Here is a 16,450-nt window from a genome sequence, read left to right as displayed (position 1 = left end):
TGGCAAAGCAGTGAGTCTCAAGGGCAGAACTTGAAAATTTTGAGAGTGTTGTGCTTAAAATCTGTTTATATAATAAAAGGTGCTGTTCTATTGTATTGAAATTTTTAACTTAATAAAGCAACACAAGTAGATTGTCTACATATGTTGGTTCTTTGCTTGTATTGAACATGCTAATTCTTATACTTGTTTAATCATAAAAGTGACTTTAAAAAGTACTTGTGACCATTCAGTGATGAGTGAGCATTGCGTCAGAGCTGTTCTTTCAGGCTCATGTATTGGGCCTGGGTTCCCTGGGTTTATTATATTGGAAGACACAGTTAGTGCAGGACTTTCTCCTGGATGATAAGTGACCACTGCAGCGGCCAACCTGGATGTAGTTATGGTGCAGATGACTGTCACAGTTAACTTCCCAGCTTTTCTTCTAGGAACTGAATCCAGTTAGATTTCATTCACATAAAGGTTCCCCTAGAAGCAGGTTGTGTTTTCATACAGAGAGATCAAAAAAACATTAGAACTCTCCTAGTAGGACTTATAGAAGTTTGGTTGACTGTCAGTCTGGTCATTATAGTGATTTTCAAACCTGTTTTTACCTTTGGCCGCTTTCCACTGAATCCATTTGAAAATGCATTAGTGAAATATTTCTCTCTTAACAGGGCTTTCCCAGGGTTCTCTTTCAGATTATTCCATTCTGCTTTTCTTGAGTTTCCAAATACCTTGTAGAAATTATTTTTCCTTGGAGCATTCTGAGAACTCTCAATATTAATTAATTGGCCGTAAACTGCTTGTATCTGTCATTCATAAAATTGAAAACCAAAAATTAGAGGAATTTGTAGATGGTAAAGGAAGAAAAGGAGGTAACAAACAGCACCAAACTCTAGGTATATAAGTTACTACGATTTGAAAATATCAGCAGATTTCAAGGTTGGTGCATGGAAGTTCAGTGGTAAATTCTAGGTGACCTGTCTCCTCCAGCTTGGCTTCTCCTTTTTTATTTTTATTATTATTGTTTTTGAGACCGAGTCTCAAGTCTCGCTCTGTCACCAAAGCTGGAGTGCAGTGGTGCAATCTCAGCTTACTGCAGCCTCCCCCTTCAGGGTTCAAGCTATTCTCTTGCCCCAGCCTCCCTAGTAGCTGGGATTACAGGCGCCTGCCCAACACCATGCCTAGCTAATTTTTGTATTTTTAGTAGAGACGGGGTTTCACCATATTGGCCAGGCTAGTCTCAGGCTCCTGACCTCAAGTGATCCGCCTGCCTTGGCCTTCCATAGTGCTGCGATTACAGGCGTGAGCCACTGTGCCTGGCACCCTTTTTATTTTTTATATTTTTCCTATGTTGTTGTCTACTGATATAGAAATAAATGAGTCTGGATGGATAGGAGGTATAACTTTCTTTTAAAAAACATTTTCTTTATTTCCAAAAGAAATCCAGCACTTACTAACAGTCACTCTCCATTCCCACCCTGCCTCCTCCCACCCCAACTACCATTAATCTACGTCTGTCTCTGTAAATTTGTCTATTCTGTACCTTTCATGTAAATGAAATGACACAATATGTGGCCTTTTGTGTCTGGCTTATTGAATACTTAATGTAATATTTTCAAGGTTCATCTGTGTCATAGTATGTATCAGCACCTCATTTCGTTTAATGACTGGATAATCCATTGTTTATCCATTCATCATTTGCAGGTTTGGTTTGTTACCAGTTTTTGTCTTACGAATAATGCTACTGTGAACATTCTGATTCAGGTTTTTGTGTGGACATGTTCTTTTGGGTATATAACTAGAAGTGGAATTTCTGGGTCATATGATAACTGTTTAACTTTCTGAGGAACTGCCAACTTGTTTTCCATGGTGTCTGCCCCATTTTATATTCCAATAGCAATGGAGAAGGCTTTGAATTTCTCCACATCCTTTCCAACACTTGTTACTGTGTTTTCCTGGTAGCCAATCACAGTGGGCATGAAGTAGTATCTCATTGTAGTTTTGATTTTCATTTCATAAATGACCAATACTATTGAGCATCTTTTTGTGTGCCTATTGGCTATTTGTGTATCTTCTTTTGAAAAATGTCTATTCAAATCTTTGACTTCTTCTTTTTTTTTTTTTTTTTTTTTGAGATAGGGTCTTGTTCTGTCATCCAGGCTGGAATGCAGTGGTGCAGCCATAGCTCACTGCAGCTTCAACCTCCTGGGCTTAAGGGATCCACTTGCCTCGGCCTCCCTAGTTGCTAGGACTACAGGCATGAGCCACCATGCCCAGCCACATTTTTGTATTTTTTCTGTAGAGACAGGGTCTTGCCTTGTTGCCCAGGCTAGTCTCAAACTCCTGGGCTCAAGTGATTCTCCCACCTTGGCCTCCCAGAGTACTGGGATTACAGGCTTGAACGTTGCCTTGTGCTTTGCCCATTTTTAAATTGTGGTGTTTGTCTTGTTATTGTTGAGCTTTAAGAGTTCTTTATATAGTCTGAATACTAGACCCTTTCAGAATGTGATTTCCAAATATTTGCTCCCCTTCTATGAACCATCTTTTCACTTTGTTGATAGTGTTTGCAACACAAAAGTTTTTAATTTTGATGAAGTCCATTTTAATTATTTTTTCTTTGGTTTCTTGTGCTTTTGGTGTCGTATCTGAAAAACAATTGCCTAATTCAGGGTCAAAAATGCATCTGTTTTCTTGCAAGAATTTGATAGTTTCAGCTCTTACATTTAGGTCTTTATTCCATTTTGAGTTAATTTTTATTTTTATTTTTATTTTTTTGAGAGAGAGTCTCGCTCTGTTGCCCAGGCTGGAGGGTAATGACATGCTCGCAGCTCACTGTAGCCTCGACCTTCTGGGCTCAAGCAGTCCTCCCACCTCAGCCTCCCTAGAAGCTTGGACTAGGGGCGTGCACCACCATCGCCTGCTAATTTTTGTATTCTTTGTAGGGACGGAGTTCTGCCATGTTGCCCAAGTTAGTCTCAAACTCCTGGGCTCAAGCAATCCACCCACCTCGGGTTCCCAAAGTGCTTGTATTATAGGCATGAGCCACTGCATTCGGCTCATTTGAATTAGTTTTTATATATTATGTGATTCTTTTGCATGTGGATATCTTGTTGTCTCAGCACCATTTGTCGAATATGGCTCTAAAAAAAAAAAAAAATTTTTTTCCTCATTTTATTTACCATCAATTCAGATACTTGTATGTGTTGCACATTTGCAGGCACTATTAACATAAAACTGGAGTATACAATTTGCAATAAGGACTTGGCCTTCCTTTGGGGGCTTATGTTTAGTAGAGACTGATGATGATATATATACATGAAATTGTTACAATGGGTTATAGTTAAGTGCGGGGGGAGTAGTAGGGGAGAGGGCAGAAGTTACCAGAAATTCAGAAGAGAGAGTAAGTCTGTGGTCAGATGGGTTCATAGAGAAGATGAGGCTATTGAGGTTAGGTATGCTTTAAGTACAGAAAGATCAGAAATGGCCAGAACGAGCTACTGAGGCAATTAGATGCTTTTGGTCCAAGAAATCTATGGAACACCTTTTAAACAGATTTTGAAAATTTCTTGAAGTACCAAGTCTTGTCTTAGCCTAAATTATTAGAAGTTGGAAACCTAATTGTGTCATTGAAAATTGGAAACACTTGATAGAAACTTTGTGCAACTGTATTTAGAGATAAGGAAAGCTTTTTTCTTACCTTTCATTTCTCTCAGTAGTTGTCATTGAACAGACTTAATATAGTTCCTCTTCACAGTTCCTGTAACCTTTTAGGATTTCTTTTAATAGAGCTTTAGAGAAACTATTCTTGTCATCGTCACTGGTTACTTCCACATTGTAAATCCACTGGCCATTCTCAGTCCACATCTTCCTTGACCTAGTAGCACATCAACACAGCTGGTTACTCCTCCTTCCTTGACACATTTTCTTCTCTTGGTTTCCCCAACATTATACTTTTCTTGAGTTTCCTCCTCCATCACAGTTAGTGCTTCAGCAGTCCTTATTAGCCTTCCTTTTCCAGTTCTATTTCTTCCCAGCCTCATAAACTTGGTGTTCTCAAGACTCAATTCTTTTATCACTTCTCTGTGTCTGTACTGACTCCCCCGATGATTTCATATAGTCCCATGCATTGAGTTTTATATATATATATATGGCAGTGACTCACAAATTTGTATCTCCAGCCCTAACACTGCTGTTGAACTCCAGGTTTGTATATGTCACCAACTCCTCCACTTATGCACCGAGGTGCCTACTCAACGTCTCAAACTTCACAAGCCCCAAACTGAACTTTCTCTCTCTCCTCATCCCTCATACCTGCTCAGCCTTTATTCTTTTTTGGCAGGATGGGGAGTTGAGGTCTGGCTCTGTCACTCAGGCTGGAGTGAAGTGCTGTAGCTCCCTGCAGCCTAGATGTCTCAGTCTCAAGTGATGCTCCCGCCTCAGCTTCCCAAGTTGCTGGGACCAAAGTCGTGTGCCACCATGCCCGGCTAATTTTTGTATGTTTTATAGAGACACGGTCTGACTCTGTTGCCCAAGGTTGGTTTCAAACTCCTGTGCTCAAGTGATCCTCCTGCCTTGGCCTCCCAAAGTGCTGATTTGTTTTTTGTTTTAATTGAAGACAACCCCATCTTTCTAGTTGACCCAGGCTAGAATCCTTGGAGACATCTGTGAGTCCTTTTCTTCCCTCATGTCCAGTCACGAAATCCTGGACTGAGCCAGTGTCATTTCTCATCTAGATTGCTGCCACAGCCTCTTATTTTCCTGCTCAGTTCTGGTACTCTTGTTGCCAGTTAGACTGACCATATGAAAATGTTTTATCGGCCAGGCATGGTGGCTCATGCCTGTAATCTATGTAATTTGGGAGGCCAAGGCAGGAGGATTGCTTGAGCACAGAAGTTTGAGACCAGCCTGGGCAGCATAGTGAAGCCCTGTCTCTGCAAAAAATACAAAAATTATCTGGTGTGGTGGCAGGCGCCTGTCATCCAAGCTACTTGTGAGGCTGAGGTGGGAGGATTGCTTGAGCTTGGGAGGCAGAGGTTGCAGTGAGCCGAGATTGTGCCTCTGCACTCCAGTATGGGCAACAGAACGAGACCCTGTCTCAAAAAAACAAACAAACAAACAAAAACCCCCCAAAAATTTTTTTTGTTAGTTTATATGCCTTCTCTGCTCAAAACCTTGCAGTGGTCCCTTTCAGTCAACGTAAAAGCGTTAAGTCTTTAAAATGCCAAAGATCCTACCAAACCAGGACCATTATCTCTTGGACCTCTTCTATTTTCCTTGGCCAGAAATCCACTTTTGACATGCTGGCCTCTTTGTTGTTTGAATAGTCTAGGTGTATTTTGCAATAGGGCTTTTCTCCCCTCAGGCTGGCATGCTTTCCCCAAAGCAGCCAGCCACATGGTAGGTAGTTCCTTCACTTTTTTCAAGTCTTGGCTCCAGTGTCATCTACTCAGTAAAGCCTACCATGCCAGCACTGTTTTAAAGTTGCGGTTGCTCCACTCATACATGCTCCCCATCTCTCTTACCCTGCTTTTTTCCCCCAGGTAGCGTGTATCATCTTTTGTCATCATTTATAGTTTGCTTATTTTGTGTGTTATGTCTCTTGCCAGAAGTTAAGTTCTTGGGAAGGGATTTTTGGTTATTTTGTTTCACTGCTGTACCTGTCACATATAATGAGTGCTCAATAAATATTGGTTAAATGAGTGGGCATCCTAGGGCTGTTGTACTCTTGGGCTCCTTGTTCAAATTCTCAGGTCCCATCCCAGACCTACTGAATGAGAAACTCTGGGGATAGGGTCCAGCTACTTTGTTTTAACTTTAAGTGATTCTGAAGTAAATTAAAATTCAAGAACCTCTGCTATATAATGTTGGTTAGCATTTCAGAAACCAGGCCTGTTGCTTACAGGTGGGAATATGTAGATATAGAGATAAATGACAAATACCATAACTGGATTTGTTTTATCTGTCTCTTTTTCTCCCTTCTCGAGAACTCTTTTTTTTCCCGCTGTAGGAACAAAATTTGGAGGGAGGTAGCTCAGGGAAAGGATGTAAACTGTAGTAACTTTTGGTTGATCATGTGTGTCAGGGGTCTTCAAACCCACCTTTAGGTTCCAGTGATTCATTAAAAGAATTCACACAATTCAGCATATAATCTTAGCTAAAATTTATTACAGCAAAAGGGTGCAAAGCAAAACCACCAAAGGGAAAAGATTCATGGGGCAAAAGTCCAAAGTTAGGCAGTCCAGAGTTAGGCAGTGGGTGCCTTGGTGACCAGCCCCCAATAAAAATCCTGGGCACTGAGCTTCTAATGAGTTTCCCTGGTAGGCAACCCTTAACACTTCTCACAACCCATGGCTGCAGGAATTAAGCATGTTCCGTGTGACTTCACTGGGAGAGGACTGTTGGAAGCTTTCTCCAAGCCAGGAGAAAGCCAGGTACTCACTGCCCAGCAGGTATCAAAATTCTAGGTTCCCAGAAGGAAAGCAGATGTTCACCATAAACCACACTGTACAACAGTTTAGGCACAATGAGCCATTCTTTTCAGCTAGGGCAGGGGTCCCCAAACCCCCGGGTATGGACCAGTACCCCTCCGTGGCCTGTTAGGAATCAGGCCGCGCACAGGAGGGGGCAGGTGGCGGTGAACGAGCATTACCGCCTGAGCCCCACCTGCCACCAGATCAGTGGCAACATTAGATTCTCATAGGAGCATGAACCCTGTTGTAAACTGCACATTCGAGGGATCTGGCGCGCGTGCTCCTTATGAGAATCTAACTAATGCCTGATCTGAGGTGGAACGGTTTCATCCTGAAACCATCCCACCCAGCCCTCGTCCATGGAAGAAATGTCTTCCACGAAACTGGTCCCTAGTGCCAAAAAGGTAGGGGGAACACTGAGTTAGGGAGTGATGGGAACACTCCCAAACTCCCAAGTTTCTATATGTCAGCCAAGAGGCGACTTTGTAAGCAGGACTCTCTAAGGGTAGCAGTCTATGACCTGCTGTGTTAACTCTTTTCCGCACATGGTGGTATCCAGGGAAGTTTGTTTTCTTCTACTTCTTTATATGGAATATGATGTGTTTGCACTAAATTATCTCTGTTGAGGAAATTTAGTAACAATCAGAACGTTTTGAGAATGACTTGAACAGTGTAACTGGGTTTAATAAGTGAGTTTATTCACTTAGACTTATTTTCTCAAAAATAATAGTGCCTTGACAGTATTATTCACAGTCTGTGCTGGTTTTTGTAATGGTAAAAATGATTACTTTCACAGTAAAATTTTCTTATTTCCCAAAATAAAAAAAAATATATCTTTCTTAGTATCCATTTGAAAAATCACATCTGTGAATGTGACCATCAGCTTCAAAGCAGATACTGAGTTTTCTTCACTTTTCTTCCATCTTTTGTGGTCCAAAAGGCCCATTAGAAACTTGCCATTTTTGGGTTTGTTTTAGTGAGTAACCAATCTTTCTTTTTTTTTCTTCCTTTTTTAATAGGCCAAGATGCTGAATTATCAGGGACACTTTCACTTGTTTTGACACAGTGCTGTAAAAGAATAAAGGATACTGTTCAAAAATTGGCCTCGGACCACAAAGACATCCACAGCAGTGTTTCTCGGGTTGGAAAAGCCATTGATAAGGTATGGTATTGAAGGAAGTGTTTTGTATTTTTTAGCTTCATTCTCTTTCTTCTGTCAGTACTTTGATAACACTAGCTTTCACAAAGTGTGCTACTCCTGTCATGTTTGCTTTTGATAACTTTTGCAGGTCTTGTTTTACCATGTTATTCTTACTCAGGTTCCCTGTTGCTATTATTTAAAAAATAAAAACAAAATTAAAACTCTCTGCTTTTATAGCTTTATTGTTTATCCGTTTGAATACATGACTAGAGCTCCTAGGGTCATGATGAATAAAGTTCCAAAGAAATTTTAACCCAATATGTGGGAGTTTGTTTACCAGGAGTAACTTCTCCTAATTCCTGAATAATTCCCTAGCTGTGACTCTGTCCCTGTTATGGGATGATTAGAATAACAGCCTTGTATCAGTCTCCCCTGCATCATCCCAACTGTTATCTTCCTATGAGCATCCCAGCTACTTTTGAATTTTGCCTTCTGTGTGAATGAGTGAGTGGGTTGGTTGCTAGGCAGTGAGGCTGGTCACTTTTATTTGATGTTTTTTTTCTTGTGACATTTTTTTAGTAAGCCATCTTTGACCTGGTGGTTGATTTATAAGCAGTTATCATTTTTAGTACTGGCGGATTTTATTCATGGAGTTCATAGTCCTATTGGGGCCTAAGAGAAGTAGCGCAAGGTTACTGTGTGATACCTCTGACTACTTCAGACATAGGGGAGATTGTGACTGGTCAGGGGTGTTTCTCTTCACACATCGTAAACTGCTGGGAGGGTAGGAAGAACTTCTGAGGAGTGCCCTTTGTAGCAAAGGCATCTTCTAAACAGTCCTATGAGTTACTTAGTCTGTACTCACAAGAGTGATAGTTGTAACAGAGGTAATAGAAGCTCATTGAATCTGAAGAGTGGTTCGTGTAACTCATGGGTAGACCCAGCTGTTAGAAATTATCCCGTGAAAAGGCCAGGCTTGATGCTGTTTGAGTCAGGACTATATGCTTATAAGGCATCACTGGTAGGTGTGGTATGACAAGACCGTGAGTGGCAGGGGCTCAGAGGACTTGTTTTGGTAGTCGTGGCTTACAGAAGTGTTCGTGACCTTTCAGAAAGTTCTCACCACTCCCATAGTGGTGTGAGGGGTATGACTCGGCCAAAGAGTCAAAGGTTGGTTTTGGCAGCCACAGGGTTCCAGCCACATCGTTACATCAGTGATGGCAGTCACCAGCAAAGTCTGGGAAGGCAGTGAGTATTCTCTGAAATGGTTTTGAGGTTGGGAAGCCTGTTCAGTAACTCCAAGAGAGTGAACACAATTTTAAAAGTGGGTTTGACATCAACCCTATTTGGTACTATGATACTTGAAGTCTTCAGTTGGTTCCTGGAATGGTTGTTGGTGTGTGTGAGCTTAAGAACTATGGGAGTGGTGGTGGGACACTTCATTTTCTTCCAGCAGCTGTATCCTTCTAGAATGTGATGGGGCACTTTAGAGATGGTCTTAAATCACTGTGGGTGAAGAACCCTCTGTTCCTCTAGAGGTACAGTAACTACTTATGGTGTCTAAGAAGATTCAGATTTTGATGTTGACAGTGACCAAGGCATCCTGGTGATTCTAATGGCTCAAAGTTCAGAGAGAACCCCAATAAGTTCCTGGGGACATCTGCATGACCACCAGTCTGCTTGCAGTTATAACAGAGGGTCAGCATTTGGACAGTAGAACCAAAGGTGCTGTGACAGTGAGAAGAGCTAAAGCTTCCAAGGCAGCCAATCAGAGATTCTTGGAATAAGAGGGGATGGGCTCAGCAACTATAATTGTAGCGTGTGGGCTACTGACTAAGATCTGGAGCAGTTGGGCAAACAATTCACCAATTATGCTTTCTGCAGCTTGTAGGGTGACCATATATGTCCCCGTTTCCTAGTTTATGTTTGTTGTCCTGTCATGATTATCAGAACCTTCTTTTGCTCTTGTCCTACTTCTCCTGGTGCCTGGCTGAGCATGTCTTACTCCAGATCTAGCAGGTCTTTATAGATATTCATAAGGGTTGTCAGATATTTTGACTAATCTTTAAGGCAAAACATTGTCTGGATGTACTTGGTGCCAAAAATGGAAGTATCTTATTGGGAATGGATATCAAGGAAACACATTTATCATGAATAATCTACATTCTGGCTTATTTGGGCAGGGGGATGTGTTCGAGGTGAAGATTCCTAATTACGTATTTTTAATTTACTTGTTGCTCTTTTGAGGACATTGTTTTTCATGCCCTTGGAAGTTATAAGGACTTTTTCAAGTAAATCTTTTACAGTTTCTTTCAAAAAATTGGGGTGTTTTTGTTTGTTTTTTTTGAGATGGACTCTCACTCTTTTGCCCAAGCTGGAGTGCAGTGGCACGATCTCAGCTCACTGCAAACTCTGCCTCCCAGTTTCAAGCGATTCTCCTGCCTCAGCCTCCTGAGTAGTGCCCAGCCCCAAAAATTGTTTTATGTTCCTGTGAAAGTAGTTTTGGTTCTAGGTGACCTGGATTCTGGATTCTTCTCATCCATCATATGAAACTGTATTATTTAGTCTGCAGGGCATGATGGCTCACACTTGTAATCCCAGCACTTTGGGAGGCCGAGGCAGGCAGATCATCTGAGGTCAGGAGTTCAAGACCAGCTTGGCCAACATGGCAAGCCCCCATCTCTACTAAAAATACAAAAAAAATTAGGCACATTCCTCTAATTCCAGTTACTCGGGAGGCTGAGGCAGGAGAATCACTTGAACCCGGGAGGTGGAGGTTGCAGTGAGTCGAGATTGCACCACTGCACTCCAGCCTGGGCAACAGAGCGAGACTCCCATCTCAATACATACATACATACATACATACTATATTATTTAGTTGACACTGAATAGTGTTTGTGGTACTGTAGTCTACCACCACAGAGGAAAGCCTGGATCTTTTAACTCAGTTCCCTAATATCTTTCAGTATACTTTCTCCCCATATTTTTGGCATCTACTTGGCCTCAGCTGAAGAGGAAGCTATTTCCCCAATAGAAGTACCTAGACATTGTGAATGGGCTTCTCGCATACATGAGGAATTCCGTGTAGGTTGTGTCACATAAGACTCCATTGACTTGTTAAGTCCTCCAGGAGCTCTTTGAATTTGAACCTGGTAGTTGTGTAAGCTCTGGGCAGCCTGTTGTAAAGGCTGGGTGGACCTGAATTGGTGGTGACCAAACAGGATAAAGCTGAATCCACTGTGGCACAAGACTTTCAAGAACCACACCAAACAGACCTGAGTAATAAACTGGAATGTCCATCAGCCTATGCGTACCACTTTATGAACACGTGCTCCCACCCTCACAGGATGAGGACAAAGAAGCCAGTGGCTCCTTTATGAGCAGGCTGATTTTGAGTGAGAAACAGTACATTTTAGTCATGCTCAATGGTATTTTTTCTTTTATATTTTAATAGTTACTTTGTAAAGTTCCCTACATCATGTCTCTGAAAATGTAAGCAGAATAGAAGCTTCTGGTGGTGTTAGCCAAGATATTGTTTGGCTTTTAATTATTATGAACCGCGTCTCGCTCTGTTGCCTAGGCTGGAGTGCAGTGGCAGCATTACAGCTCGCTGCAGCCTTGACTTCCCTGGGCTTAACTGGTCCTCCCACCTCAGCATCCCAGTCCCAGCCAAGTAGCTGGGCCTACATGCGCTTGCTACCATGCCCAGTTAATTTTTTTTCATTTTTGCATAGAGATGTGGTCTTGCAGTGTTGCCCAGGCTAGTCTTGAACTCCTGGCCTCAAGCGGTCCTCCCACCTTGGCCTCCCAGTGTTGGGATTATTGGTGTGAGCCACTGTGCCTGGCCCATTATTTATTTTAAATAAATAATATTTGCTCTGTGACCATTTTTTTTTTTTTTTTTTTTTTTTTTAGTAAAGATAATGTATTGGGCTGTTCTTAATTTCCTCTCCCATTTTTAGGTAATCTAGAATTCAGTCCAGTTTAGGGTATTTTATTCAGTATTTTATTTAGTCAATTGACTTCTAAAGTTTACTTCCTAAGAAAAGTCAACAAAAATGATTATTGCTTTAGACTTCTAGGTATGTGTGCATATGTGTTAAATAGTACTAAAGATTTTAATATATAAAATCTGATGTGGTATAATTAAAAGTTGACCACATAGTACATGTCCCTTATAAGATTGGTGTTTTGTATACATAAAATAACTGGAAAAATTCTTAGGCTACATGAAAGAAGTTTGCTGGAATAGGCACTGCTTATTATAAAGTAAAGGTAATTGCTATCTTACATTTGGCTTGGAAGAATGGGTAAGATTTAGAGCAGCAGAACAGTGAGATGAAATTTTTCCTTGAGACTGGAAAAGGGCAAAATAGCAACTGTGAGAATATGCCTGACTCATGTTTAAGATGCTTCAAGATTGACTTGATTAGAGTGAGTGCTCCTGTTGGTAATAGGGAAAGGCAAATGATGGAAGGCCTAAGAGGTGTGGATTTGATGAGATGATGAAAGCAGTTGAGGGTTAATTTGACCTCATTAAATAGGATGAAAACAGACTAAGTAGTAGTCATAAGTAGGTGGATAATGGCTATCAAATATTGAGTGTTGACCGTGTTCCAGATACTGAGCTAAGTGCTTTACATACATTTATATCCCATGATGCAGGGACATTATTCCCATTTTATATATGAGGAAACTGAGACTCAATGATAGCAAATAGCATACCCCAGGTATATAATTTGAAAGTGGTGGATCAAGGTTTGGAAAAAGTTTTCACTCAAGAATCTGTTCTTAAATACTGTGCTATAATAGGAAATCACTGAGGCCATTGCAGAACTGGTAATGTTGAAGGGGAACATAATAGTAAAAAAAAATTTTAAACCTCATTGTCTAAACATATATTTTGCCACTGGGTGGAGTATCTACATTGGTGAGGCAAAATGCTGACATATTAAGGAGTGAATGGAATAATGGTATAAAAAAAATGACATATAGAATATTTTAAGATAGTTCTGGGTGAGCAGTCCAGAACTGACTTTTATGTAGGTATGTGTGTGGTAAACAAGGTATGTATGTTGGGTAGAGAGGGACAGAAGGACTTAATATCCATTAAACTGTGCTAGCTAATACAGTCTGCAATTTGCATTTAAGTGCTTTTAAATTAATGAATATTACTATCTGTATGCTTTTGTGTATTTGTTTTTATTTATATTTTCTAATAAGGATTTTTTAAATACAGAAGCAGAAGGTTTGGTGGCAACCTGGCTCTCAGATTCACGTTTGGTTAGGTTTGGCCTGGCTCTCAGATTCAGCTACTGTGTATTAAAGGTTTACTGATGGATGGATACTCATAGAGGTTTTCATGTACATTATTTACCTTAATCTTCACCAAACACTTGTAAGGTTGAGATTATTGTCTCTAGATACAGATGTGAAAACTTAGATGTGTAAGGAACCTGCCTGAAGTCACAGAGCTGGGATTAAAAACCCAGATTTTAACATTTAGAGGAACCTTTCTCAACTGGAGGTTCTTGAGAGAATTCATCCCTAGTGCCCTGAGGGCACCCACTCTACACATGAATTTCTCTCCTTTCCATAGAATGGTAAGAGATACATGTCATACTTGGGAGAATTAATAAAATAGCCACAGAAAGGCAGATAACTAATAGTGGAGGAATAGGGATGCAAATGTGACAGAAGGCCTGGCAGAGTGGTTTGGCACATTACTCCCTCACTTTTTTAAATAAAGTAATAACATAACAGTGTGAATCTACCATTCTCTTAATGTTGATAACCAAAGAAGAGGTAGAAATACCGTGAGGAGAATATGGAATGTCTGCGTCAAAAAATGCATCTACAAAATGCTGATTATGACACACTACAAAGTTCATTTTCCAGCCCTTGCTTTGGAAAGCACTGCTATCTGGTATATGCCTCAAAATGGGTTATTTCGTCATAGGACAGGTGCCTCATTATTAGCTTTACTAGGTATTGTAAAATTTTCCCCTGAAGGGTTTATACCAATTTACAGCCCTACCAAACACATATAACAACACTTCCTGCTTCCTCATTTCTCACCTACACCTGGTATAATCAGACTTCAGATGTTTAAAGATTAATCAGATGGGTGTGAAGTAGTATCTAGTTGTACTAATTTTGCCTTTCTTTGACCATCTTGAAGGTGGGGCATCTTTTCATGTTTAACATTAGGAATTTCCTATTTGTGTATTTCATGTTCTGTCCATTTTTTCTGTTGTCTTTCTTATTGAGAGATGTGTGTTTGTTTCAGACTCTTCTGAATACTAATCTTGTGTGGTTTGTATGCAAAGTAGGTATCGTCTGTTAGTCTGAGGGGAACCAGAATCCAGGTCTTCTTACTCTGTTAAGTATCCTTTGCTGTCTGCCTCTCACTGCTAAACCAGATTAACTGGATGCTTAAAAGGGAAATTAGTTCCTGGTAGGTGCAACAATAGCACATTGTTGGTTCATACACTAATTTTTCTTCAAAGTAGATGGAGAAGTTTCAAAATACATGTTAATGCTATTAGGGAATTGGCACTTAGGAATTAAATACTGAGTTTTACTGTATATTGTTACCACTGTCTGCTCAGTCATTATAATTTTATAAAATATATTTGAGAAACGGATTGGTTTTTGATGGTAAACAGTGAAAGCCATTTCTGACTGATTTGTATGTTCATGATATGGCCAAACAGGTAGGGTGGCCTGTTTAGATCTCACAATTTCATAATGATGTTGTATCAAAGTTATTTACTCCTCTTCTGCCTCAGCTTCTAGATTTAGTATGTCCTGGATTTCTCCTTCCAAGTCATAACAGCCTCTCCGGATGGACACACCCTTGGATGTGTGCTTTTTTGCGTTTGGTTCTTGTTTGGATCCTTTCTTCCCAATTAAGAACAGGATGCCAAAGCTTTTCTTTGCTTAAAAAATATGAAAAGAAAAAGTATAGTAAGACAGAAGATGTTAATTATAGATGGTATTTCTCTTCATTAGCCACTTCTTGGGTGGTTTGCAGTGCTGTGGATTTTCTGGACAGCCATGCAAACGAGTTTGGTTACCTAGCAACAGAAGCTGGAACTAATGCAAGCTCTAGTGCAACAGTGAGTAAGAACCTGCAGTTATAACAAAAGGAGTTTGACTCTGTATTGCATTGCCTCAACCTCTGTATATTTTATAATCTTAGCTTTAATTTTTAATGCATGTGACCAGAAAATAAGCTATGGAAGTTTACTTATCTACCTCAGTAGTTTATACTGGAAAATCAGAATGGTAGAAGGGAGCTCAGAAGTGTCCAGAAAACAATCGAATGCATTGCTCATGCTTCTTTTCCAAGAGCAGCAAATAAGTTACAAGCTTGAATGTAGTTAGATTTTGAGTGTAAGGGTGTTTGACTTTTCTTATCTATGTAGGTAGTGACCATAGTAAGCCTTAAGAAAATGGAGGTACACATAGGGCATCGTTGTAAAACTTTGTAGCAAACCCAGAGAAAATTGTTTAAATATTAGACTCTTTTTGTAATTTTCTAGGTGATCAATACTTACTTTTAATATGTATATTAAGGAAAGAATTCAAGGGATTATTTTGTTTGATCTGAGCAGATACTGTCAGATGGTAGCTTTTAAAATTCTGACCTAACATATATATATTACCAGATAAAATTGTTTCAACGTGATCTGTGCTTTGAGCTGACCAGCGTGTCTTCCAGAGTTGTTTTATTTTATTTTTTCCTAAGGAATAGGTACTAATAAATTTGTTGTTTGGGGAAAAATCATTAAATGAATAAGTCGAAACCTGAAGGTTGTATTTGGATTTAATGCAGTTGATAAGATAGTGAGAGAACTTTCTTAATTAATCTCTTGATTCTTTGCTTATACTGTGCATTTAGACATTTAGAGAGTTATAGGCAGGTTCCTGAGTTTGTAATAAATTGTCATCTTCAGATCTTTAGAAACCCATTCCTTTATGCTTCTGAATGGCCCTTTGGGAAGTAGAATTTGGGAGAGAGTAACATTGATCAGCCTCTGAGCCTCTACTCCAGAAGAGGCAGAAAGTAGTACCACCTCCAGTGTTCTAGTTGTTATAGACAGCATAAAGATAAAATAAAATAAGTTACTTTTAAAAAATGATGAACTGTTATAAAATTAGCTCTCAACAGGCAGAATCTGATCAATAGAAATTAAACATGATAATCTTATACAAGCAGTTGTGTGTGCTAGGTAACAGTTTTTTCATTATGTGCATGGATGCTGTTGCTTTAGCATCTAGGTACTTTGTATTATTTCTTTCTTTTTTTTTTTTTTTTTTTTTTTTGAGATGGAGTCTTGCTCTGTCTCTCAGGCTGGAGTGCAATGGCATGATATCGGCTCACTGCAACCTCTACCTCCCTGGGTTCAAGCGATTCTCCTTCCTCACCCTCCCAAGTAGATGGGATCACAGGCACCCGCCACCACGCCCAGCTAATTTTGTATTTTTAGTAGAGACGAGGTTTCACCATGTTGACTCCTGACCTCAGGTGATCCTCCGACATTGGCCTCCCAAAGTGCTGGGATTACAGGAGTGAGCCACCATGCCCGCCCAATTATTTCTATTCTTTAGGTTAAGTACTTGGCTAAGAAAAATGTCTGTGAAAAGAAAATGAATAAAAATTAAGACTGACAGTACTGTTGGGTTTTTATGTTTGTTTTGTCTTGAGTGATTCCAAACCTTAATGTATGTATTCAGTTTTAGGCTACTGTTTTCACGTCTAGAAATAGGGTAGATAGCTCTTTATAGGGAGAAAAATGTGCTTAATTTTGGAGAAGGGCACTCCTGCATTGTGATTGTAAATAGTGGGTTG

At 40.0% G+C, this 16,450-nt stretch overlaps 1 protein-coding gene across 1 annotated transcript in view; it reads left to right on the top strand.

Annotated features, from left to right (window-relative positions):
* Window positions 1–16,450, top strand: part of RMND5A (required for meiotic nuclear division 5 homolog A) — a 61,806-nt gene that overhangs the window by 13,435 nt on the left and 31,921 nt on the right. The window contains exon 2 of the mRNA XM_015112803.3: window positions 7,472–7,614. Coding sequence (XP_014968289.1) covers window positions 7,472–7,614 — 143 coding nt within the window. The remainder of the gene's footprint in view (window positions 1–7,471; window positions 7,615–16,450) is intronic.

The sequence above is a fragment of the Macaca mulatta genome, chromosome 13 (genome assembly GCF_049350105.2).
Source record: "Macaca mulatta isolate MMU2019108-1 chromosome 13, T2T-MMU8v2.0, whole genome shotgun sequence".
Classification (NCBI taxonomy): domain Eukaryota; kingdom Metazoa; phylum Chordata; class Mammalia; order Primates; family Cercopithecidae; genus Macaca; species Macaca mulatta.
This window is presented reverse-complemented; position numbering and strand designations above follow the sequence as displayed.